The sequence below is a fragment of the Pongo pygmaeus genome, chromosome 10, assembly GCF_028885625.2.
Source record: "Pongo pygmaeus isolate AG05252 chromosome 10, NHGRI_mPonPyg2-v2.0_pri, whole genome shotgun sequence".
Lineage (NCBI taxonomy): Eukaryota > Metazoa > Chordata > Mammalia > Primates > Hominidae > Pongo > Pongo pygmaeus.
Genome location: NC_072383.2, coordinates 3,726,006 through 3,751,313, shown reverse-complemented (window position 1 = coordinate 3,751,313; position 25,308 = coordinate 3,726,006). Strand labels below are relative to the sequence as shown.

The following is a 25,308-nucleotide window of genomic DNA, read 5'->3' as shown; positions in this document are numbered from 1 at the left end:
AAATAAGATAGCGTAATCTTTGAAAGCCATATAATAATGTAGGTGTATTACAAATAAGATAGTGACTCATAAATGAGAGGCATAAGTGACAAAATCCTTTGTATACTCTGAAGCACCATATAAAAGTGTGCTCTCATCATTTTATGGTTATTGCTGTTGTTATCGTTCAGTCGGTGGTGTGTCCAGGGAGCTTACCCTAGCCGGGATCTCAGTGGTAGGCCTGCAATATCAAATGGCAGCTGAGAACATAACCTGACTAGAATGTTCTGTCGCCACTGGGTCCCAGCACCTGGAAGTATTTGAGTTTTGCGTGTGGATATATTGCAGTAAAAGCCCAATGTGCAGACGAGCTAATTAGCCAGGTGTTTTCAGCATTTGCCAGCTTGTCCGGTGCTGAAATCAGTCTTCATGTTCAGCTTTGGTGGCCAGCAGCACTCCTGGCTCTTCAGAGCATTGTTAGAGAGACACTTAGAAATCAGCAGATATGATGGAGGGAGTACAGGCTCACTCTCAAGTCCCAAGACAGGCTAGAGGCCAGGAAGCCAGCCACTAGCATCTGGAAGAGAAAGCCCACCGACTGCTGCGGGTTTCCTGGGCATTTCTCGTGACCTTGCTAAATGGGATTATCCTGAAGAGCATCCAAATCCCATTCACTCTCTAAGCCCAGTTTAAATCCCACTCGCTCCACCGAAGCCTTTCCTGACATTTCAGCTCCTGTCCTCTCCCCATCTAAAGTCCTGTGGTATTGAACGCCTGTGCCATCCACTTAGACACTGAAGTGTCCTGGCTTGTACAAAGGGTCTTCTAAAAGTTCATGGAAAATGCATATTATTAAAAAAATACAAGAATTTCAAAATTGTTTTAGCACCAAAATAAACTCATACTAACTTGGTATAACATCTGAACAGGGCCGGGCGCGGTGGCTCACGCCTGTAATCCCAGCACTGTGGGAGGCCAAGGCAGGTGGATCACGAGGTCAGGAGATCGAGACCATCCTGGCTAACACGGTGAAACCCCATCTCTACTAAAAATACAAAAAAATTAGCCGGGCATGGTGGCAGGCGCCTGTAGTCCCAGCTACTCGGGAGGCTGAGGCAGGAGAATGGTGTGAACCCGGGAGGCGGAGCTTGCAGTGAGCCGAGATCACGCCACTGCACTCCGGCCTGGGCAACAGAGCGAGACTCTGTCTCAAAAAAAAAAAAAAAAAAAAAAAAAAAAAAAAAAAACATCTGAACAGGATCTAGTTTGAGTCACTAAGAAGGATAAGACATCAGTTTGAAAAGAGCACCATCAAAGCAACACAAATTCTGCTAAAATTGAAACAAAAACAAACAACAAATTTGTAGAGAAGCTCGGGCAGGAGAATTGTGAAATTATTGATGCTTTACAAGAAGTTCATGGGGACAATGCCCCCCAAAAATCAGCATTTACAAATGGACAGCTCATTTTAAGAAGGGATGAGATGATATTGAAGATGAAGCCCATAGTGGCAGACCATCCACATCAATTTGCAAGGAAAAGATACATCTTGTTTGTGACCTAACTAAAAAGGACCAATGTTTAACAGAAATAATGATGGCCAACACTGTAGACATCTCAACTGGTTTAGCTTACATGATATTGACTGAAAAATTAAAATTGAGCAAACTTTCCACCAATAGGTGACAAAACCTTTGTGCCCAGATCAGCTGCAGACAAGAGCAGAGCTTTCAATGGAACTTTCGAACAAGTGGGATCAAGACCTTGAAGGACTTCTTTGAAGAACTGTAACAGGAGATGAAACAGGGCTTTTTCAGTATGATCCTGAAAACAAAGCACAAACAAACCAAGAGGTGGAAGTGGTCCAGTTAAAGCAAATGTGGACCAGTCAAGAGCAGAGGTCATGGCAATGGTCTTTTGGAATGCTTAAGGCATTTTGCTTGTTGACTTTCTGGAGAGCCAAAGAACAATAACATCTGCTTATTATGAGAGCATTCATTATGAGAAAGCCAAAGCATTAGAAGAAAAACACCTAAAAACAAAAAACAAAAAACAAAAAAAAAACCTGGGAGAGCGTCACCAGAGAGTCCTCCACCAGGATGATGCTCCCGCTCATTCTTCTCTTCAGACAAGGGCAATTTCAAGAGAGGTTTTGTAGGAAATCATTAGGCATCCACTTTACAGACCTGATTTGGCTCCTTCTGACTTCTTTTTGTTTTCTGTTCTTAAATCTTTAAAGGGCACTCATTTTTCTTCAGTTACTAGTGCAAAAAAGACTGCATTGACATGATTAAGTTCCCAGGACCCTCATTTCTTTAGGGATGGACTATATGGCTGTTGTCATTGTTTAAAAAAGTGTATCAAACATGATGGAACTTATGTTGGGAAATCAAGTTTACATTTGTAATTTTCATCTTTTAATTCCATTTTTATGAACTTTTCGAAGTCCCCTTTTATTGTTAGCTACATATTTTTGTCTGGGTTAACCTTTACTTTCACATTCCTGGCCTTCTGTGACCTCTCCCAGTGACAACCATATGAGGACTTGGGACATCTCTGATGACCTCTCTGGTTGGTAAACTGTACCTTGTTTCAGACTGGGTTTAAGGGCGCTGTTTCATTATTATAAGTACGTGTGATGTTCTTAATTAACTTTTCATGTGGCTTTGCAAGCTGTCTAGGCATCCCAAACATACACCCTTTGAGAGTCAGGTTGGTCTCTTGTAATCTCAGCCTCCATCTTAGAATAGCTGTCTTACTTACTTTGGTTGTACTCAGTGACAGCATATTGCTGGGATATTGAGTGAAGGGCTAGTGCCACCGTCCAAATTAGCTCCCTCTCATGCTAGCCACTCACATAATACTCTTTACTTTCCTTTTACCGCAGTTACCATGATTTATATCATATATTCACTCATTTGTTAAAGCCTTTCCCCCAATCCACTGGGAGACCTATTTGCTTCTTCACAATATCCCGTGCACCCAGTGCCTGGAACCTGGTAGAGGGTCTGTAAAGACTAGATCAATAAATACATGAATTAATTAGCATGGTCACTCTAGGAGATGGCAAGGGTTGGGACAAAAGAGTTCAGATCTGGGGCTCAGTGGCTTTCTGAATCCCTCAGCTGTAAAGAGCAGTAAGGTCTGCTACAGATGGGCAGTGGAATAATGGAAAATACATTGGCCTAGAAGTCAGGGACCTGAGGGTCAGGCATTCTACTGCATTTTCTATGTTACCTCAAGAAAGTCTTATAAGGGTTGAAGGAGATGTTTTTGTGAAATTGCTTTGTAAACCATAAAGTGATATGGTAAGATGTTGTTCATCACCCTAAGATCTGGCCCCTGCCTGTTTGTCCAAATGTATTTCTTATTTATTTAATGTAGCTAGGCCAATCTTCTCATTAAAAAATATTTTTCTCTCCTTATTGCAAAATAATGCATTGTAATAACAAAAATATCAGAAAATTCAGAAGAAAATAAAAATCATCTCTTAAGGTTACCATCTAGAAATAACACTGTTCACATCTTATTTATAGTCTAAACAATTGTTTTCTAAATGAGTTTCCCAGGTGTCAGCAGTGGGGGCAAGACAGGGCAGCTTTCCTCTCCTGTTATCCCACTGCGCTGGCTTTGCTGAGGGCTGCTGCCTGGGAAAATACCAGAGAGTGAAGTCTCCCCATTTGTTTGCTTCCAGCATCCTCGTAGCAATGCCAGTGGAGCAGGGGACAGGGGTGCCAACAGGTGGCTTAGAGAGGGGGTTATCTTGCTCCAGCACTTTTCATTATCTAAAAGTGCTTATTTGGTCTGTGTATTTTTATTTGTCTCTCCCCACTGGAATATAAGCTCCACAAGGACAATACCTTGCTGTATTTGCCTGTTGCTGCCTTTGGCACCTAAAAAAAGTGCCTGCACAGAGTGAATATTCATTGAACAAATGAATGAACATGAGCGCTGTGTTACCTCGTATAGAACAGGAAACACCTGATGAATATTTGCCTCCCATGAATTGTGCATATGAGAGGAACAAAGGCCAGATTCCTTGGTGATATACATCTGGACTTCAGGTCTAGCTGTGGTTTGAGCTTTGGCATTATACAATAGATAATCCCAATCCCCTTTTTGTAATCACTACTGCTCCCTTCAGTCATTTCAAGCATGCTCTCAGACCATGCTACTTAGCATGTGGCCAAAGCATTCTGTAAAATTGCTCTCCAGGTTCAGTCGTAACACTCCCAAACTGTCCTGTGCAAGGAAGCCCATCCTCTCCCTGTCCCTAAGCCTGTCCCTCCTCCATCATTTTTCAGCTTTCCCTCCTTATGTAGCCCCTAGGCTTTCTTGTACATCCTACTGCATTTCTTTCTTAGGGAAGGCAGTGATTCTTGCCACAATGCTTACATCGCTATCTTCAAAGGTGAGCTCCTATGGTGTAGATGGCATCTGTGGATTGGATGGAAAGAATTTCAAGAGCGCTTGCTGAGAGCTGGAGCTCTGTTGGGGGCGTGGGGGCAGTGTCCAATTAACCTTGAGGCTACCCACTTCTCGTGCACAAGGGCCTGCTCCCATCAGGCTGGACATAATCTCTGGATTCAGGGTCACTAAGCAGACTTATCACTGCTATTCCTTCATCTTCCCTCCTCTTCTCCAAAACCTGGAAGAGGATGAATTAGGCCTGTTTTGTTCCAGAACACTGCAATGAGGTAGGAGCAATGTTTCCTCCCAAGTTTTTCCTAAATTGCTATAAAGTCACTTCTGTTGTAACCGTCAGTGGAAAACAAGGTGTGATTCACCTCTTGTATGTTTCCTAGGTGGAATTCAAGTCACCAGTGGCCAAAGTACCCTCCAGGTGTGAAGAGTTGCAGGTCCTCCGAGGAGCTGGGAGCTGCAAGGTGAGTGAGCGAACAAAAAGCGACAGGTTGCAGAGTACTAGATCTGCCCCTACCCCAAACCCCAACTTCAGGCCCTGCCTTGTTAGCACTATTATAGCTGTTTTTTAATATTCATGAGGATCAGCAGTGGGCCCTTAGATTTGAGAAACAGTTCATCAGCCTTCTTGAGGACAGTTTTAAAAATACTAGATGACAGAGGGTCTATTCTACCTTGTTGGGGTATCACTTAAGTTCATTTAAGGGAGGCCTCTGGGAGAGGGGGTTTGTCACCTTGCCCAGCTCTTTTACATGTGGGCACAAGGGTCTGGAAGCCTCCAGAGAGGGTCTGCTAGCCTCTCTCTGCAAAGAGCCGCTCCTCAGCCACTGGTCACTCAAAGAGCCAGTTCCACTGTGGAGCCTGTCCAATCCTGATTTCCCTGCTGTCCAGCCTCCCTTGGCAATGAGGAGGGTGTGCTTGCATTGGTGTACAGCATCACTGTTCACTTTCACATCTGCTGTCTCACTTGAGCCACTTCACATGGGATAGTGATATAGCAATAGTTTGGATATTTGTCACTGCCCAAATCTCATGTTAAATTGTAATCCCTAGTTTTGAAGGTGGGCCTGGTGGGAGGTGATTGGATTATGGGGGTGAATCCTCATGAATTGCTTAGCACTATCCCTCATGGCCTGGTGCTGTACTTACCATAGTGAGTGAGTTCTCATGATATCTGGTCACTTAAAAGTGTGTGGTACCTCACCCCCAACTGTCTCTCTCTCTGTTGCTCCTGCTTTGCCATGTGACATGCAAGCTCCTGCTTCACCTTCTGCCATCAGTAAGAGCTCCCTGGGGCCTCCCCAGTAACCAAGCAGATGTTGGCACCATGCTTGCATAGCTTGCAGAACCGTAAACCAATTAAACTTCTTTTCTTCTTAAATTATCCAGTCTCAGGTATTTCTTTATAGCAATGCAAGAATGACCTAATACAGATAGGCAGGGAGGAAACTGTTATCCCCACTTAAAAAAAAAAAAAAATGGCCAACTTCCCAAGGTCACAGGGTGGCAAGGTTCACACTTGAACTTTATTTTTGATGCCTGAACCTTTCTATGATACTATGCTCCTGCTAGCCTCTTGACAGATGGGGTTGAGACAGGACAAGAATAGAGAAGGGAGAGGGAACAAAGACTAGAGGTTTGATGGGGAAATAATTGGGAACTGTTGGCTAAGATACCAAGTGGGGTTATCTCTGCAGGTTAGATTCATTGTTGTCTTTGTTTTCCTCTCATTTTCTACCAGCCACTAAAATCCATGATAATAATATGCTATCCAAACTCATAGTGATTCATACAAGAAAGACTATGGTTTGGAGAAAATGTCAAAATTTAGCCCTTTGGATGGCCTTTTATTCCACCTCAGTATAGCATCTTGTATGTTAAACTCTAACTAATACTGAATTTGTTACCAAGAGTGGGGTGCCACTGTAATAAATACCTAAAAATGTGGATGTGGCTGTGGAATGGGTAATAGGTAGAGGCTGAAAGAATTTTGAGGTACATCCTAGAAAAAGCCTACATTGCCATGACCTGACATTTAAAGGTGGTCTGGTGAGGGCTCAGAAGGAGAAGAGAAGAGCTGTAGAGAAGGCCTCAATCTTAAAGAAGACGTAAGTCATCCTGAACAGAACATTGGTAGGAATATGGATGATAAAAGCCATTCTGATGAGGTCTCAGATGAAAATGAAGAACATGTTATTAGACACAAGAGGAAAGGCCGGTCTAGTTGTGCTCACATCAGTGTTTTGTAGAAGGTAGAACCTGCAAGTGATGATATTAGATATTTCACTGAGGAAATATCTAAGCAAAGTTTGAAGGAGTGGCCTAGTTTCTCTTGACTGCTTAAAGTAAAATTTGAGAGGAGGACTATGACTTAAGATGAAATTGTGAGCCAAAAGCAGAGAACTTAAAGATTTGGAACATTCTCAGCCTATCCCTTTAGAGATGGAACATCTGTCGTGCCCCATCCCATCATTGTTTTTGGAGGCACATAACTTGTTTGATTTCACAGGTTCACAGCTGGTGAGGAATTTGTCTTAGAATGAATAATACTGAGTCTCAGCCATATCTGATTTACATGATATTTACATGAGATTTTGGACTTTCTGCCTTTGAGTTCATGCTAGAATGAGTTGAGACTTTTGAGGCTGTTGGAATGGAACGAATGTATTTTGCATGTGACAAGGACATGAGCTGGGGAAATCAGGGTTGGAATGCTACGGACTGAATAACTGTGTCACTTTAAAACTCATTATGTTGAAACTTAACCTCCCAAGTGGATGATAGTAGGAAATGGGGCCTTGGAGGACTCTAATGGGATTAGTGCCCTGATAAAAGAGGCCCTAGTAAACTTCCCATCTTTCTTTTTTTTGTTTTTTGAGGTGGAGCCTCGCTCTGTCGCCAGGCTGGAGTGCAGAGGCACAATCTTGGCTCACTGCAACCTCCACCTCCCGGATTCAAGCGATTCTCCTGCCTCAGCCTCCTGAGTAGCTGGGATTACAGGCACGTATCACCATGCCCAGCTCATTTTTGTATTTTTAGTAGAGACGGGATTTCACCATGTAGGCCAGGATGTTCTCCATCTCTTGACCCTGTGATCCACCCACCTTGGCCTCCCAAAGTGCTGCCATTATAGGCTTGAGCCACTGTGCCCAGCCAACTTCCCACCTTTCTTACCATGAGAGAACACTGTGAGAAGTTGCAGTCTGCAACTCAGAAGAGGGCCCTCACCAGAACCCAACCATGCTGGCACCTGATCTCAGAATTTCAGCCTCCAGAACTGGGAGAAATAAATGTCTATTGTTTATAGGCCATCCAGTCTATGGTATTTTGTTATATCAGCTGGAATACAGTGAGATATTAAATATTGGTAAGACTTAGCACAGACAAAGAGAAAGTGCATGCCAGATGACTGAGCTATATATTTGAAGATGCCGAGGCACAAAAAAGCTGAGAGAACAGGAAATACTTTGGAAGGAAGTGAAGGTGGTAGGAGAAGAGGGAGATGACTCTAAAGAAGTAGTAGTGGTCCTGTGTGTTTAAGATTGATACTGAAAACAATGGGGAGGCATGATCAGGTCTGCATTTTAGATAGGTCTTCCTAGCAGTGTTCTTAGGGCTTTGTGTGTAACTGTTTTCTGGAAAGCAGTTTAGTAATACACATTAGGAGCCTTTAATATGTGCATACAAAATACCTCTGGTTCAATCATATTATATCTGGGAATGATAATAGTAACAATCACCTACCATGTAGTCCATATTGTATCAGGTATTTTCGATATGCTGGGTGCATTATTTTTGTTTAATCCTTACAACAATTCTGCAAGTAAGAATCATTAGCCTCATTTTACAGATAAAGAAACCAAGGTTTTATTTACTTTCTATTTTTTTTTTTTTTTTTTTGAGACAGAGTCTCGCTGTGTCGCCCAGGCCAGAGTGCAGTAGCACAGTCTTGGCTCACTGCAACCTCCACCTCCCGGGTTGAAGCGATTCTCCTGCCTCAGCCTCCCGAGTAACTGGAATTATAGGCATGTGCCACCATGCCCGGCTAATTTTGTATTTTTAGTAGAGATGGGGTTTCACCATGTTGGCCAGGCTGGTCGTGAACTCCTGACCTTGAGTGATCCATCCATCTCAGCCTCCCAAAGTGCTGGGATTACAGGCATGAGCCACTGCGCCCGGCCAGAAACTGAGGTTGTAAAGAGTCAGGCAGACTTAAGATTGAATTCATGAATTAGCTGTTTTCCTGCAATAAATTACTTAACTTTTCTGAAACAGCTTCCTGTGGTGCTACTATAAAGAATAATGCAAAGCAGATTTAAATAAAACCTCCTCTTTATTGGATTATCCACTCATTTGGATTATCTCTACCATAGCTGACTTTCATTTTCTTAAACATTTGAGAGAAGCTTCTGCTTCAAAAATTAAGTAAAATGAGTCAGAATTGTATGGTGTAGAGAATTACGGGAGAGTAGTTTTATTTTTGGGGACCACTCTGAGAGTTTGTGCCTACAGTTTTTATTGCACACACACATGGCTCTTCTCACCTCCTCTACCTCTGCTGTTTGTATGTTGTCCCCTGCTAGATTGTCAGTGCATTGTGAAAGACAATACATCTCTGTATCTCCCACATCAGCTGCCTGGTTCAGTGCCTTCCACATAGCTGGAGAAATTGCAACCATTTTTCCAGAAAGAGTTGGAACATCATAATCCAAGAGAAAGAGAGGCTTTGAGAATAGAGTGCTAAGAGTTAAGGGCATAGGAGCAGACACAGAAAACATAGATATTTAGGTCTGGAGACTTGAAAAGGAAGGTTTGGAACTGGGAGAATGTATCGCATAGAAAATATACAAAATGTTGTCATTAATGTTGGGTCAAGAGAATTATCTTAGATTGGGCTCCCAGAAGCCAACCCTGAGAGGAAGATTCATATTCAGGTGATTTATTAAGAAAATGCTGGCCGGGCGTAATGGCTCACGCCTGTAATCCCAGCACTTTGGGAGGCCGAGGCCGGCAGATCACGAGGTCAGGAGATAGAGACCATCCTGGCTAACACGGTGAAACCCTGTCTCTACTAAAAAATACAAAAACTTAGCCGGGCGTGGTGGCGGGCGCCTGTAGTCCCAGCTACTCAGGAGGCTGAGGCAGAAGAATGGCGTGAACCCGGGAGGCAGAGCTTGCAGTGAGCCGAGATCGCGCCACTGCACTCCAGCCTGGGCGACTGAGCAAGACTCCATCTCAAAAAAAAAAAAAAAGAAGAAAAGAAAAGAAAATGCTTCCAGGGGAATCTGATAAGGGATGGGGAAGCAGGATGGGAGAGAGGAGGAAGCCACACATAGTGAGATCTCAGCAAAGTTCCAGCCTCTGTTCCCACAAAAGTGTTCTAAAGTGTAAATCACAACTAGAGTTTGTCCCCACTGGAGGCAGGAGTACTGGGCTTTCATAATTCCATGCCTGTCAGTCGTTGGATAAGGGCTCTTTAGAGGGGTAGGGGAAACTTCCAGACACTTCTGGCTCTGTCCCTGTGGACAAAGTGGGTCAACAGCTCAAGGGTCCACCTTCTAAGAGTTACAGGTTCAGAGAGATAGAAGCAAAAGCACACGGATGCTGAGGGAGGGTCCACAAAAAGTATTCAAGGGTATCTGAATGGAGCATCGATAATACCACCTTGATAACAGATCTGCAGCCCTGACTTTGTCCAGGTACACCACACTGATCTGCTTCTAAAATTCATCATCGTATGCAACTTCCTTATCTATAAAGAGGGGATAGTGTTACTTTACTTGCTTATATTACAGCATAATTGCAAAAACAAAACAAAAGGAGATCTGGTATATATAGAATTGTATAGACGATAAGAAAGGATGTTATACCAAGCCAGGTGTTATTATTACATCTCTCTCTTCCAGGCCCAGGGGATACATGAGCAATTTGTCCTCTTCAGGCACTTGTCTTGCAGGCATCAGCACTGACAGCCTTTGAAAAAAGCTTGTTCATGGGAAGAAAGCAGACACTTTTTTAATGTTGATAAATTTTGCAGCAGTTTCTTTAATATATGCCAGACGCCTTGAAATACATCTAATTAACCACCAGATATCATGCTGTGGCTATGTTTGGCTTTGATGTTCTCATTGGCTTTAGCAAGGAAATATTGGAAAGCTAATCATAATAGGGCTTAGTTCTTATAAAATGCCTTTTATCTTCAAAGTGGTTTACAACCACTAATTATTGAAGGAATTAGGGTGAACAGCAACCATCTCACAGAGACCTCAAATCATTATCAAGGCTTTTAATGTATCTTATAATAGAGCAAGAGAAGTGTGAAGGGGGCTGTTTAATAATAGTTGTCCAGACCTGGAAGAGTATTTTACAGAGGTAGGAGACAGCTGTTCCCTGTCTCCCTTGAGACTAGAACAAGAAAATTGGACCTAATTTGAGGAGAAGGGATGCTGGATGGAGCATGGCAGAAGCTACAGCAGGCTGCAGAGTGGAAAGACTGCTCATTTCAAAGGCATCCAAATGCACATCCATCCACCTGCCCCTTTATATGGCTGGTGGGGCATATTCACCTTCTTGGTGGCCTGGGGTAGGGAAAATCACACCAGGAAATTCTGTCCAGCTGGGGGAGTCAAGGGTAGATTTTTGGACCTCTTGGTTGTTTGTCTTCATGTAATTTTGTTTTGTTTTGTTTTTTGCTTTTTTATTACTTCGTTTTATTGTAATATAATCTGGGGTGGAGGAAGCCAATTTGATTTCAATATAGTAATAATGGCTGACAGGCTGGGTGTGGTGGCTCATGCCTGTAATCCCAGCACTTTGGGAGGTTGAGGCAGGTGGACCACTTGAGGTCAGGAGTTCAAGACCAGCCTGGCCAATGTGGTGAGACCCCGACTCTACTAAAAATAATTAAAAAATTAGCTGGGCATGGTGGCACACACCTGTAATGACAGCTACTTGGGAAACTGAGGCAGGAGACTTGCTTGAATCCAGCGGCCGGAGGTTGCCGTGAGCTGAGATCATGCCACTGCACTTCAGCCTGGGCAACAGAGTGAGACTCCGACTCTAAATAAATAAGTAATAGCTGACACGTGTAAGTTGCTGCCCTCACCCTTCATTTTCACAGATGAGGAAAATGAAGTTCAGAGAGCTTAAGAAACTTGCCAGTCATGCAGCTAACTCAGGCACTCTGGCCTTGGAATTTATGTTCTTATCCACCACAGCAGGAGGCCTATCAGAGAAGGGGTGGTATTTGTCCAAAGCCCCCTACTTCACTATGTGTCAAAGAAATAAATAACACTCTCATATGGAACAGGGACAAGTCTCATTTCTGGCTGGGTTTGGCTCCTGTGCTAAGTGCTTTCCTCCTGCGCAGGAGGTGGTGAGAGGAACCCTGTGAGACGCAGCTCAGCATCTCTGTTCCTCACCATCAGGGTCCCTGCATCTGCCTTGTCTCCTGCCCCCACTCAAGGGGCTGCCCAGGTCATGGGATGTATAGAAGAGGCACAGGCATGAGGAACTGGTGATCCCCCGTGAAACCCCACATTTCCCCCCAAGCACTAAGACATTTAATGATGGGTCCTGCCCTATAAGTTTAGGGTTGAGGGGATACATTCTAAAGAGGTATCAGCTACTATCACCTGTGCAAACAGTACTAGGGATGCTGATTCCCTTTTCCAGAAACATCAGCCACTCAGTCTCCTTCTTGGTGAGAGCCAATAGACTGTTGGTAGGTTGAAATTGGTCATAATGGGAATATTGACACCACCGGGATAGGCAGATGCTACAAATTAGGGCTGCCCCCTACACCAACCCAGAAAATTGATTGTTAAATATTGTAGTGTCTTTTTTTCTGACACCAAATGTTTATCCTATAAGTCAATTCAATTCTGACATTATCCAGAGTTAGTGCAGACCCCACGGTTTAAGGGGTCTGGTTCCACAAGACTGCACTCACATCAGATATTAATCCCAAGTCCTCCTGCCTCTCTGCAGTTTGAAGAGACCCACCTATCTCTTTGCCTTTATCAGACATCACCAGCTCCGAGTTAATCATTGGGGCTTCCAGGTACTGCTGCATATGGAGGATTCCTCCCACTGAAGCCTCGGTGATTAAAGAGATGTCAATGGATCCTGGAGATGCTTTTTGGCCTTTCAGTTTCCTAACTGTGTGCTGCAGGAGACATTCAAGGGAAATCTGGATGACTTAGCGGCTGCTTTCAGGTTAGCCACTGGTGTGGTGTGGAAGGAGATACCAGCTGTTCTCTAGATTAAGGGGAAAATTAGCTTCGAACCCTTAGGAGGGATTTAGGTTTGATCTACGAACTTTCTGATTGCAGCAGTTACTAAGCTGCTAGAATTACCTTGAATGTCTGGGAAATCTTCCTGGATATATTTAAGGACTGGATAATTCCCATCTGTTTATAACAGCTTTTATGGAACCATTCTGGAGAGAGGAGAGTGGCCTGGAAACTCTCACAGAGTCAGGCCGAGAAAAAGTATTTTCTCTTTTCTCCTTGTGGTGGTCTTTTCCCTTTGCTTTTAGAATATACTCCACCATTTCCTCCTTTATGGATGTACTTACTGTCTGTTGGTCTAATGGAAAATCTCTGAGACAAAAAGCTGTATCTAGCCCTGAGATTAAGGCATCCTTGGGCTTCATCCAAATGGGAGACAGCCGAGCTCATGCAGGGCTTTCACTTTATTTGGAAATGAAAGTAGAAGCACTTCTGCTGTTTTGTTTTCCACTGGTGTTGAGAAAGCCACAGACGCTCAGCAAAGACTGCAGGTCTAGCCAGGGGACATAGGGTAAGAGAGAAGAGGCTGAAGTCATGTTAGATCAGTGGTCTTCACTAGGGGCTCTGCCTGCTTCTTTATTTGTAGGGTTTATTTAGCTCCCTCCACAAATAGACTGAAAGTTTTCACAGGGAAATTGCTTAATTTTCAGCCATTTCCTGCTTGCCAGAGTTGAATGTAAAAGGCAGAATCAGGCTCCTGGGATAAGTACAATGGACTGGACTAGATTTGCAAGGCCTGGGAGACAGAAGAAGGTTCTGACCCAGACCCATTCTTCTTTTCTATTTTTTAATAGATGTGTTGAGCTATTGACATATAATAGATTGCATTATATGTAAAGTGTACCATTTGATAAATTTTAATATATATTTGTATATATGTATATGTGTGTGTGTATGAATAAATAATTCCAGGAAACTATCATGGAATCATATATCATATTCTTGAACTTAAGGGAGCAGACATATCCACACCCCCCAAAATTTCCTCTTGCCCCTTGGTAATCCCTCCTTCTAACTCCTGCCTACTCTCACTTCTTTTCTTCTAACAAATGTTTTCATTTTTTAGAGTTTTATATAAATGAAATCATATAGTATGTGCCTTTTTTGTCTGGCTTCTGTCACTCACATGATTATTTTGAGATTTGTTCATTTTGTTGCTTAGGATCAACAGTTCATTCCCTTTAATTAAGAATGGCATTCCATAATTTGTTTATCCATTTACCTGTCAACGAACATTTGGGTCATTGTTTTCGGCTATTACAAATAAAAGTGCTATGAACAGTCATGTACAAGTCTTTGTATGTACACATGCTTTTCTTCTCTTGAGTAAATATTTAGGATGAGGACAGCTGAATTAAACATTTGTTTGACTTTCTAAGAAACTGTCAAATGTTTTCCAAAGGAATGGTACTGCTTTACGTTTTTACTAGCAATATATGAGAGTTCCAGGTGCTCCACATCTTTGCCAAGAGTTGATACAGTCAATCTTTGTAATGTTAGTCATTCCAATAGGTGTGTAGTGGTATTTCAATGTGGTTTTCAGTTGCATGTCTCTTATAACTAATGAGGGTGAACATCTTTTTATGTAGTTGTTTGATATCCCTATATCTTGTTTGGTGAAGTACCTGTTCAAATGTTTTGCCCATTTTAAAAAGTGGGTTGTTTGTTTTCTTATTAATGAATTTTGAAAGTTCTTTATGCGTTCTAGATAAAAACCCTGTATTAGATATGTGTTTTGTAAATACTTTATCTCAGTCTGTGGCTTGCTTTTCATTCACTTAAATTATATCTTTCAAAGAGCAGATGTTTCAAATTTTGATGAAGAACAACTTGTCGTATTTTTTTCAAATGAATTGCACTTTTGTTATTATACTCAAGAAACTTTTGCCTAAGCTAAGGTCACAAAGATGTTTCCCTCTTGAAGTTTTGTGTTTATAGGTTTTACATTTAGGTCTATGATACGTTGTAAGTTATTTTTTGTATATGGTACAAGGCGTGAATTAAAATTCTTTTTGTGGCCAGGCGCGGTGGCTCTTGCCTGTAATCCCAACACTTTGGGAGGCCAAGGCGGCCGGATCATGAAGTCAGGAGATCAAGACCATCCTGGCTACAGTGAAACCCCGTCTCTACTAAAAATATAAAAAATTAGCTGGGCGTGGTGGTGGGCGCCTGTAGTCCCAGCTACTCGAGAGGCTGAGGCAGTAGAATGGCATAACCTGGGAGGTGGAGCTTGCAGTAAGCCAGAGATCATGCCACTGCACTCCAGCCTGAGCAAGACTCCATCTCAAAACAAAAAACAAAAAACAAAAACAAAACTCTTTTTGCAAATAGATATTCAATTGTTTCAGTATCATTTGCTGGAAAAAACTATGCTTTATCCTCTGAATTGCCTTGCATCTTTGCCAAAAATCATGTATATACATGGGTCTATTTTTGGCTTCTCTGTTCTATATTCTGTTCCATTTATCTGTTTGTGTGTCTTTATGCCAGTATCACTGTCTTGACTACTATAGCTTTATAATAAGTCTTAAAATCAGGTAGTGTTTGTCTACTAATTTTGTTCTTCTTTTTCAAAGTTGTTTTGGCTATTCTAGGTTTTTCTCATTTTTGTGTGAATTTTAGATCAGGTTATCGATTTCTACAAATAAGCCTGGTGGGATTTTGACAGGAATTGAGATGAATCTATTGGGCTTAGGAAGAAATAACATCCTAATAATATTGAGTCTGTCAATCCCATGAACGTGGCATATCTCTCCATTTGTTTTAGGTCTTCTTTGTATTCTCACTGATATTTTATAGCTTTCAGTGTATAAGTATTACACATCCTTTGTCAGATATATTCATATCTCATATTTTTATACCATTGCAAATGATATTTTTATTTCAATTTTAATTTTTTATTGCTAGTATAGATAAATACAATTGATTATCATATACTGAGTGTGTGTCCTGCAATCTTGTCAAATTTACTTATTTTATCAGTAGTTTTTGTGAATTTCATCAGATTATTTTTATATAAGCACTCCTGCTGTCTGGGAATAAAGATAATTTAACTTCTTCCTTTCCAATCTGAATGTATTTTATTTCTTTTTCTTGCTCCATTGAACTAGCTAAAATCTCCAACACAATGTTGAATAGAAGTGGTAAGAACAGATATTCTTGTCTTTTTCTTGACCCCAGGGGCAAAACATTTGGTCTTTCACCCTTAAGTATGATGTTAACTGTTGTTTTTGTAGATGCCCATTTTCATGTTGAGCCAGTTCCTTCCTATTCCTAGTTCTCTTAGTTTTTATCAGGAGTAGATTTTGTCAGATGCGTTTTCTATATCTATTGAGATGATCAAAAGGTTTATCTTTTAAAATTTGTTAATATGGTAATTACATTATTGATTTTCAAATGTTAAACCATTCTTGCATTTCTCAGATAAACCCTGGTTGGTCAGGATTATCATCTTTTTATATGGTGTTGAACTCAATCTGTTACAATTTCCTAAAGAATGTTTACATCTGTATTCATAAGGGATATTGGCCTTTTTTTTTCTGTAATATCTTCATTCAGTTTTGGTATCAGGATAATGCTAGCCTCATATAATATGTTAGGAAGTATTTCCTACTTTTCAATTTTCTGAAAGAGTCTGTGTAGAATTGGTGTTACTTATTCTTTAAATATTTGATAGAATTCATCAATTTAGCTATGCGGACCTGAAGTTTTCTTGTGGGAAGATTTTTTGTTTAACTATCAGGTCAATTTCTTTGGCAGATATAGAATTATTCATGTAATCTATCTCTCCTTGAGTGAGCTTTGGTATTTAGTGTTTTTCAAGGAATCTGTTTATCTAATCTAAATTGTCAAATTTGTTGGCATAAAGTTATTCATAATATTCTCTTCTTAGCCTTTTAATGTCTATAGTATCTGTAATGATATCACCTCACATTGCTGATATTGTAATTTGTATCTTGTCTCTTTATTGATCTTCTCAAGGAACCAGTTTTTAGTTTTGTTGATTTTCTCCATTGCTTTTCTGTTTTCTATTTCATTTTTTCTTCTCTGATCCTTATTATTTTTTTCTCCTTACTTTGGGTTTAATTTGTATTTATTTTTCTTGTTTCTCAAGGTATGATATGAGGTCATTGATATGAGCCCTTTCTTCTTTCCAAGTATATATGATTAGCGCTATAAATTTTTTCCTTAGTACTGCTTTAGCAGTATCCCACAACATTTGATATATTGTGCTTTTTTTTTTTTCATTTAGTTAAATATATTTTTTCATTTCCCCTTTCCTTTTTTTCTTTGGCCCATGAGTTGTTTAGAAGTGTGTTACTCTCTTTCCAAATACTTGGACATTTTCCAGAGGTCTCTCTGTTATTGGTTTCTAATGTAATTCCACTGTGGTCAGAGTACATGCTTTGTACAAACTGAATCCTTTTAAATTTATTAAGACTCATTTTATGACCCAGAATATGGATTATCTTGGTCAGTATTCCATGTATATTTGAAAAGTATATTTAGCTGTCATTGGGTGGAGTGTTCTATAAATGTCAATTAAATCAAGATGGTTGATAGTATTCAAATCATCTGTATCCTTATGGATTTCTGTCTACTTGTTTTATAAATTATTGAGAAAGTTATTGAAATCTTTGGATATCATTGTGACTTTGCTATTTTTCCTTGCAGTTCAATCAGTTTTTGCTTTGTGTATTTTGAAGCTCTGCTATTAGACACATAAATGTTTAGCATTATTATAGCATATTGATGGATTGACCTTTTATCAATATGAAATGACTTTTTAATTCCCGCTAATATCCTTCCTTCTGTAATCCATTTTGCCTGATATTAATATGCAGTATTCTCTTAACTAATGTTAATGTGTTATATCTTTTTCCAGCCTTTTACTTTTAACAGTTTGTGTCTTTATGTGCAAAGCACATTTCTTGTAGGCAGGATATAGTTGGGTTTCCTCAACATAGGTAGTCTACCAAGCTGTGCCTGTGTTTCCCCTCCCCTTGCCATGACCTAAAAACTCTTTAGACAATAAGACAGGGCACACTTGGGGCTCATTTTATTTCTTTCCTATGTCTCAGGAACAGAGCTTGAACTAGAGTAAGATGAGTGAAGTCCCTATGATAAAAAAAATTTAAGGCAGAAATCACTGTCAGATGCACAATTTTGTAAGTGAAAGCCTCCTTAGATTTTTGTACCCTAAGCAGCTGACTCTTAGGAAGATACTAATTCTCAGGGTTGTGTAAGTGCAGGGTTAGCTCCTGAGAGTAAATGTCTTTTTAAATTCTGTTCTGTAGGGGCTTCACTCAGCTCAATATAGTCCTGCCCCTGCTTAAGGATCACCATCCTTCATTCCTGGTGTCTAGTGTCTTGAAAACCATTTTTAAAGTTATATTCTCTCTGGAATTTTGGTTATTTCAATTGGGAGGGTAAATCCAGCCTCTGATACTACATCTTTTCTGGAAACAGAAGTCTAGACTTACTCATTATAAGATAAAAATTCCACATATAGAGCTACCTGCCTGAAATAAAAATGCTTGCAGGCCCTCCTCTGAAGACTTCAGCAAAAGATTGGTCTTCCTTCATGCAATGATCAGTGAGTACTACTATATACCATATTCTAGGCTGGAAACTGGCAGTAAAATCAAATAAGACATGGTGCCTGTCTACTGGTTGCTCATAGCTGACTTCTCTAGAACTACTAGTTGACTCTTTCATGTCATGCATCACCTGTTACCAGGTGGGCAGAGGTAGAGGGAAAATGGTCTAGGGAAGTTAGAAAGCTAGCAAACATCAGATCTGGAACTAAGAAATCCTCTCTACTATTTCTCAGGCCTAGAGTGACTTGAGGGCTCACTTAAGGTCACACAGCTATTTAATAGTAGTTGATTGCTACAGAGTCTATATAGGACTCAATCTAAAACATCTTCCCCAACTATCAGTCACCATTATTGAAATCCCACCATTAGGGACTCTCAGAGACTCATTCTTTAAGGGCAGGGACCATGTCCTGTTCACTATTTCACCTAACACTATTTCACAGTGTTAGCTCAGAGCTTGCTGCATGGTAATCAGTAGATGGAAATAAATGAATGGATGAATGAATGAATGAATGAATGAATTAAAGACATTCCCGTTAAAATGATGAATATGCCTCTGGGAGGTGATTTAGATCAGTTGGGGATGAGTACACTGTTAAGAGCAAGCCCACAACTGGGTCTCAGGAAGGCAATGTGTATAGCAGAAGATGTCTCTGACTATGCTAGACCCTGATACAAATTAACCTCGCCAAAATTCAGTTTCCTCATCTGTATGATGGGAATCCTAATTATACTTACCATATGGGAGGATGTCAGGTTCAATAGGATGAAGTATGCTAGGAGCCTGGCAAGAGAAAGCACTCAAGGAATGACACATATTATTAACCTCGTTTCCTGGGAGCAGCAGGTGGGAGTAGGGTGGGACCTATTGGGTGCAGAGACCTTGCAGACAGAGTCCCGGCAAGGTACCAGGAAGACAACAGCCTGTTCTGCTCATGTGGTATATTTACAGAAGCTCACGTTACCACCATCATTATCCAAAAGCCCTTCCAAAGCCAGCACTGCATGCAAGTGGGCTGAGCAATGCACATAAAAGCCATGGAGACACAGCCCTGCCCCCTCAGGCTTACATCCAAGGCAGCTCCCTCTGGGGAAGACAGAATAAAAATGTTAAATCTGCTTAGGATTAGGTGATGGTCAGTTCACACACAGAGATGACAAGAAAGAACATTTCCTGAGGATGGGGCTGGTCAGATGGGTCAGTGTGGGAATTACGTGTTCAGCCACACGGAGCAAGAGGTGTAGCCTGATTGGCCCTGTCAAGGCCTTATTACATGAAGTTCATTCCTGAGGCCAGGAGCTCTTCCAGCCCTGGCCCACAGCTCTTGACAAATCTGGTAAGTGGAAGATGGTCACTGAAATCAACAGATTTTAGATTGCTTTGGACATGGTATAGCTGAGCCAGAGGCCCAGCACCTGGTAATCAGAGAAACCTGCCTGGTGATTCACTTATTTTCCTCCTTTCCTACTCACATGGACACAGGAAATATGATCCAGGGCATCACGTTCTCCAGCTCGCCACAAAATGCATGACAGTGCATATCTCTATTTTTAAATCCAAATGTCATCATGTATTTAAAATTTGGACCTATTCTACTTCCAAAAAGTCTGCAGATGGAAAAAAATCCAAGGATGTTATTATTTCCTTTTATCCCATGAACTTAGTTTTGTATTAATAACATAATTCATAACATTTTATGATGTGGGGATTTCACAGACTTACAGATGCTCAGAACTAGAAGGGACCTTAAAGACAAACAGGTCCAATTTCCTCATACAGGTAAGGAAACTGAGGCCCAGACAGGTACCGACTTGTTCAAGGTCATATAAGCAGCAGCAGAGTCCAGACTAGAAGCCAGGTTTCTGTATGCCCTCTTCCACATCACATTGCAAGACACCCTCTGAAAACACTCCTGCAGGGTCTTTAAAAGTCTGATTGAGGTGTATGATTTGTGATTCGGTTTGGGCTGAAAACAGCCTTGGGTGTCACCAAACCAGGCCTGGCAAGTCCTGTGCAACATGAAGCTCCTTGAGAATGGGGCACATGTTCTCCTACGTAAATAAACTGCAGAGCTCACAGCTGTGGCAGAGGTCTATGACATTGGGTAAGAGCTCACCAAGAACTTGTTGACTGTGAATGATGTAGGAGCAAGTGCATCCACCTGAGGAGAGCTTTCCACCCTCGGCAATGCTGAGGAGTCAGGACAGGGTGGGATTGAGATCATACAAGTTATACAAGCTTGGATTTCAATCTCAGCTTTTGTAGTAATTTGCTGTGTGATATTGGGCAAGTCACTCAACCTCTCTGAGCCTCAGTTTTCACATTGCTAAAATGAAGATGATAATGGCTATGTCAGAGAGATGTGAGAATTACACGAAAAAAATGTATATAGAGGCCATGGCATGGTGTCTAAGTAAACGCTCTATAAATGGCAGCTGGTCTATCAGGATCTGTTTTGTTGTTGTTTGGTTGTTTAAATTAGAAGAAATTATTTTTGGGCTTCCCCTATTCCATCTCCTTTCAATCTGGAGATGTCTGTCTTCTTTCCGCACTCTTCCCTCCTCCCTTTGATGGGCTTGCTGATCTATTAGTGATCATGGAATATTTTCCCCTTGTCCTGAGCTTTTGCTAATTAAGAGGTGGTTGCTAAGAGATTCCTGGACACACTGGTGGGTGGCTCTGTGCTTCCTTCTCATCCCTTCTTGTTCTTTTTCAGCCTCACTCCAACCCACCACACCCACTTCTCTCTCCCATTTTCCATGTTCAGGTTCTGAAAAAGACTTCAAGAAACTGACTAATCTCGATGGCTGCACCTGACGGGAGGGTAGTCTCCCGACCTCAGAGACTTGGTCAGGGGTCTGGCCAGGGGCCAAAGGGGAATGGAGCCTGCCTGCATCCCCTGGACAGCCTGGAGCAAAAGGAGACTCAGGAGCAAACGTCGGGCCAGCTAGTCATGCTGAGGAAGGCACAGGAGTTCTTTCAGACCTGTGATGCTGAAGGCAAGGGCTTCATCGCCAGGAAGGATATGCAGGTAAGTGGGGTCCCAGGTAGGCCTGCCTACCGAGAATGCCAAATGTCTTCCTGTCTTGGGTTAGAGCTTGCCCTGTGGGAGGTGACATCCTTAACAGAAAAGATGCTATCAGTTCTGTCTTGGAAGGAAGGGTCTGACCAAACTCTACTAGGAGCCGGACCTCCTGGGTTCATTCTATTTCTGGCCTTTACTTGCTGTCAGACTCCAGGGCTATTTCCTCTCTGCCTTGGTAGCTCTCCAGGATTGTGGGAAATGATAACAGTAACATAAGGGACTTAAGTAAGACACGAGAAGAACCTTCTGAAACTAAAAGTAGAAAGGCACCAACTTGAGTTATAACAAAGTCATTCCTGCTGTCTGTGCCTTAGGAATAGGTACAGTCTCTCCCACAACATGGGAGGAAGGCATTTCTGAGGTCGTTTTACCTGTCTCTCACCTTCAAACCCAAACACACTGCAATCTCCTGAAGAGATTCTCCAGAGAGATGGTGTGCAGAGCATCAGTGCACACCATTGCCTAGTGCAGGGCCCGGCAGCCTTTTCATAAAGGTCCAGAGAATAAATATTTTCCACTTTGTGGACCTTACAGTCTCTATCACAACTACTCATCTCTGCTGTTGCAACACAAAAGCATCCATAGGCAATATGTGAACAAATGAGGGTGCCGTGTTCCAATAAAACTTTATTTATGGACAAGGAAGTTTGAATTTTATATAATTTCCATGTGTCGCCAAGTACTGTTATTCTTTTGATATTTCTTTTTGGCCATTTAAAAATGTAAAAACCAGGCTTAGCTCACTAGCCACACCAAAATAGGGGATTGCTGGGTTAGCCCAGGGGCAGAGTTTGCCCACTCCTGGTTTGGTACCTTTCTTTCTTTAGTTTCAAAAACTTCTCAGTGTCTGACTGAAGTCTCTTATGCTGCAGTCAGGATTTCACTTGAACATGGGTGAATAAAATACAGACTCCACTAGAGTATTGTGAAAGCAGCTCTTTTCCCCTCAGTCTTTGTGTCACTCACTCCATCAGAGTAATTTTTGAAGGGACGCATCCCTGTGCTGTTGGAGGAAGCACAATGGCTAGGCTCTCTTTCTTTAAGTCTAGTTTTTCAGAATATACCAAAGTTGGGCAATGAAATGTAGAACCTCATTAGGCTCAGCCCCATCTCTGCTCATGCATGTGAGCTCTGAGGTGTGGAGGCTGTGAAAGGAGCCGTGTGACCCAAGGTGAAGTGTGGCAGTTCTTTCTCTCCCTGGTCCCACGTGATGGTGTTCTTATGCTTCTCCTGGAGCTATTCCACTCTATGCTTCTCCTGGAGCTATTCCACTCTCTATGCTTCTCCTGGAGCTATTCCACTCTCTATGCTTCTCCTGGAGCTATTCCACTCTCTATGCTTCTCCTGGAGCTATTCCACTCTCTATGCTTCTCCTGGAGCTATTCCACTCTCTATGCTTCTCCTGGAGCTATTCCACTCTCTAACTGTTGCACGAATTGAGGGAAAAGACCTGAGGAACAACACCAGCTCAGCCCACAATTGAGCCCAGCCCACCCTTCTTTGCAGTGATGACTCCCCCAATAAGTTTCTGTCACCAAAACCCAGTCCCCAAAGGCTCACTCCACGTGGAAGGCCAGATTCAGTGTGTTTTGAGGAAACCTTTGACAAACCGCTGTCTGTGAACTTCATAATTGGCATTCACAGGTCTGCAGTAGTGGTGGTTGGTGGTAGTGGTTTCAAAATCAGGCTTAACTTTTGATTATTCCCTCTAGACAGAAAGAAAAGGAAATTCATATTTATGGAGGGTCAACTCTGGGCCACATGTACTGTGCAACTCAGCACTCTTGCTGTATATAACCTGATTAACTCTCATTGAGCCCCACTCTTTAATGAAGGGATGAGGAGGCATAGAGAATTGAAACTAGGTATAAAGTTTTAAAGAAATCACTTGTATTTGACTTGAAATGTAGTCAGAAACATTAAGTCCCAGAAATACTGACTCAACCTTCCTCCCCAATCCTCACTCCCAATCCAGGCAGGAGGACACCTGAACCAACAAGCCACCAAGCCGATAACTTGGCATCCATGGCATTTATTTCTGCTGTCTACTTAATTTTCTGAAGTTTTTTTGAACCTATGGCCAATGAAGCATTTGAAATGCTTAGTTCTTCAGGTTGGCAAGTGCTATCAAGAGAGGGAACTGAGCATGTCATTTAAGCACCATCTCTGGCTGCTTCGGCTGGCCACCTCTGAAGGAAGATGGGCTGGGGGAGATGCATGAAGAAGAACAACAGGCTTCTCATGGTCAGCTGTGGCTCTCTGCAGAAAGCTCCCATGCCGCCTGGTTCTCCTGGAGCAGGTCCTCCAGGCATCTGCGTTGTTGGCTTGTCACTTCCACGTGGGGCTGCGGTGTGCATACGGTCACCCCCTTTGGTTGGTGTCCAGCTTCCTGGGCCTGGCCACCACCACCAGGCTTTTTTACTTTAGGCTCCCAGCACAGCCTCATGGGAACTGGAAGGGAAAGAGCTCACATTTTTCATATACACACAAATTCAGAAAGCAGGAAAGGTCCTTGACGACAGAGAGTGGTCTTCAAGGAAGGAGAGGCTGCAGGCCATGTTGGAGGGAGAACACAGGAGGCTGAGGAGCTAGTAGAGAAACCAATTGGGAAGAAAGTCACAGACAGCTTGCATTTGTTTTGAAAATGGAATGGGGTGCTGGCCAACATGGCCAACTAGACGCAGCCAGGTGGAACAGCTGCCACCAAAGGAACAAGACGACTGGTGCACTCCTAACAGATCTTCAGAGGGAAGGCACTGAGAGTGGATGGAGGGAAGACACAGAATCTGGGCTGAAAGGGGAGGAAGCTGGGAATCCTGCATGGGGCTACTATGCACGGGGACTCATTCCCAGCCCCCAACAACTCCAGGGGAATGGCTGAGTTGAACTGGCAATGAGCAACCCACTCTTTCCACGGGCCCCTGGAACCCAGCAGGAGGAGACCCCTCAACCACCATGGACACTCGATTTGGCAGGGAGAAGTGCTTAGAGAAGTAGAAGCGTCACGCCAGCTGATGCAGAGCCCAGAGGGTTTGATGTGGGAACGTCTGTAGGAGAACATGGCCAGATGCAAAGAACCCCAGTAAGATACTTCACAAGAAGATCATCCTCAAGACACATAATAATCAGATTCTCCAAGATTTAAATGAAAGAAAAAATGTTAAAGGCAGCTATAGAGAAAGGTCAGGTCACCTACGAAGGGAAGCCCATCAGACTAACAGCAGACTTCTCAGTAGAAACCCTACAAGCCAGAAGAGATTGGGGGCCAATATTCAACATACCGTAAGAGAAGAAATTCCAACCCAGAATTTCATATCCAGCCAAACTGAGCTTCATAAGCAGAGAAATAAGATCCTTTTTAGGCAAGCAAATGCTGAGGGAATTTGTTAGCACTGACCTGTTTTACAAGAAACCCATCTCCCTAGGCTCGACTTACTCCCGTAGGAGACTTTAGTCCTATGGGAACTGTCAGACCTGAACTCTGCAGGGTGGTCTTGTCCATCAGACAGGGCCGGTCTGACCTGAGCACCCCTTGGTCTGCTGGCCTCTCCCAGGGACCCAGCCTGGATGCGCTTGCTTGTGGAGCAGCCGCAGGTGTCCTGGGGCCCCGCATCATAGCTCCTGTGCTGGTAGACTTGTGGCTGACTGGCAGAGAGCTCCAGTAGGGCAGCCCCTAAGGCCATGCACCAGCCTGCCTGCTCCCTCCTCACATTGCAGCTTCCCCGAGGCCCACGGCAACCCCCACATTGCTTTGCCAGTGCATGTGTGTGCAGGCAGGTTTTGCCTTCCTTGCCCTGCCAGCACGCACGTGTGCATGCACCCTGCTCTGCCATTGCTGTGGCCAGAGTGCACTGTGCCTCCCTCCTCTGCTGGACCACCATTGCAGTTGGAGCGTTGGGGGGCACAGAGCCAGTCAGCCACACCCTCACC

At 42.6% G+C, this 25,308-nt stretch overlaps 1 protein-coding gene across 5 annotated transcripts in view; it reads left to right on the top strand.

Moving 5' to 3' along the window:
• The window catches only part of CRACR2A (calcium release activated channel regulator 2A), a 142,955-nt gene that overhangs the window by 34,869 nt on the left and 82,778 nt on the right, over positions 1 to 25,308 (top strand). For all 5 annotated transcript variants that reach the window (XM_054445470.1, XM_054445472.1, XM_054445471.1 and 2 more), the window contains 2 exons: positions 4,785 to 4,865; positions 21,061 to 21,324. In XM_054445470.1, the coding sequence (XP_054301445.1) occupies positions 21,097 to 21,324 (228 nt within the window). In that variant the 5' untranslated portion in view covers positions 4,785 to 4,865; positions 21,061 to 21,096. The remainder of the gene's footprint in view (positions 1 to 4,784; positions 4,866 to 21,060; positions 21,325 to 25,308) is intronic.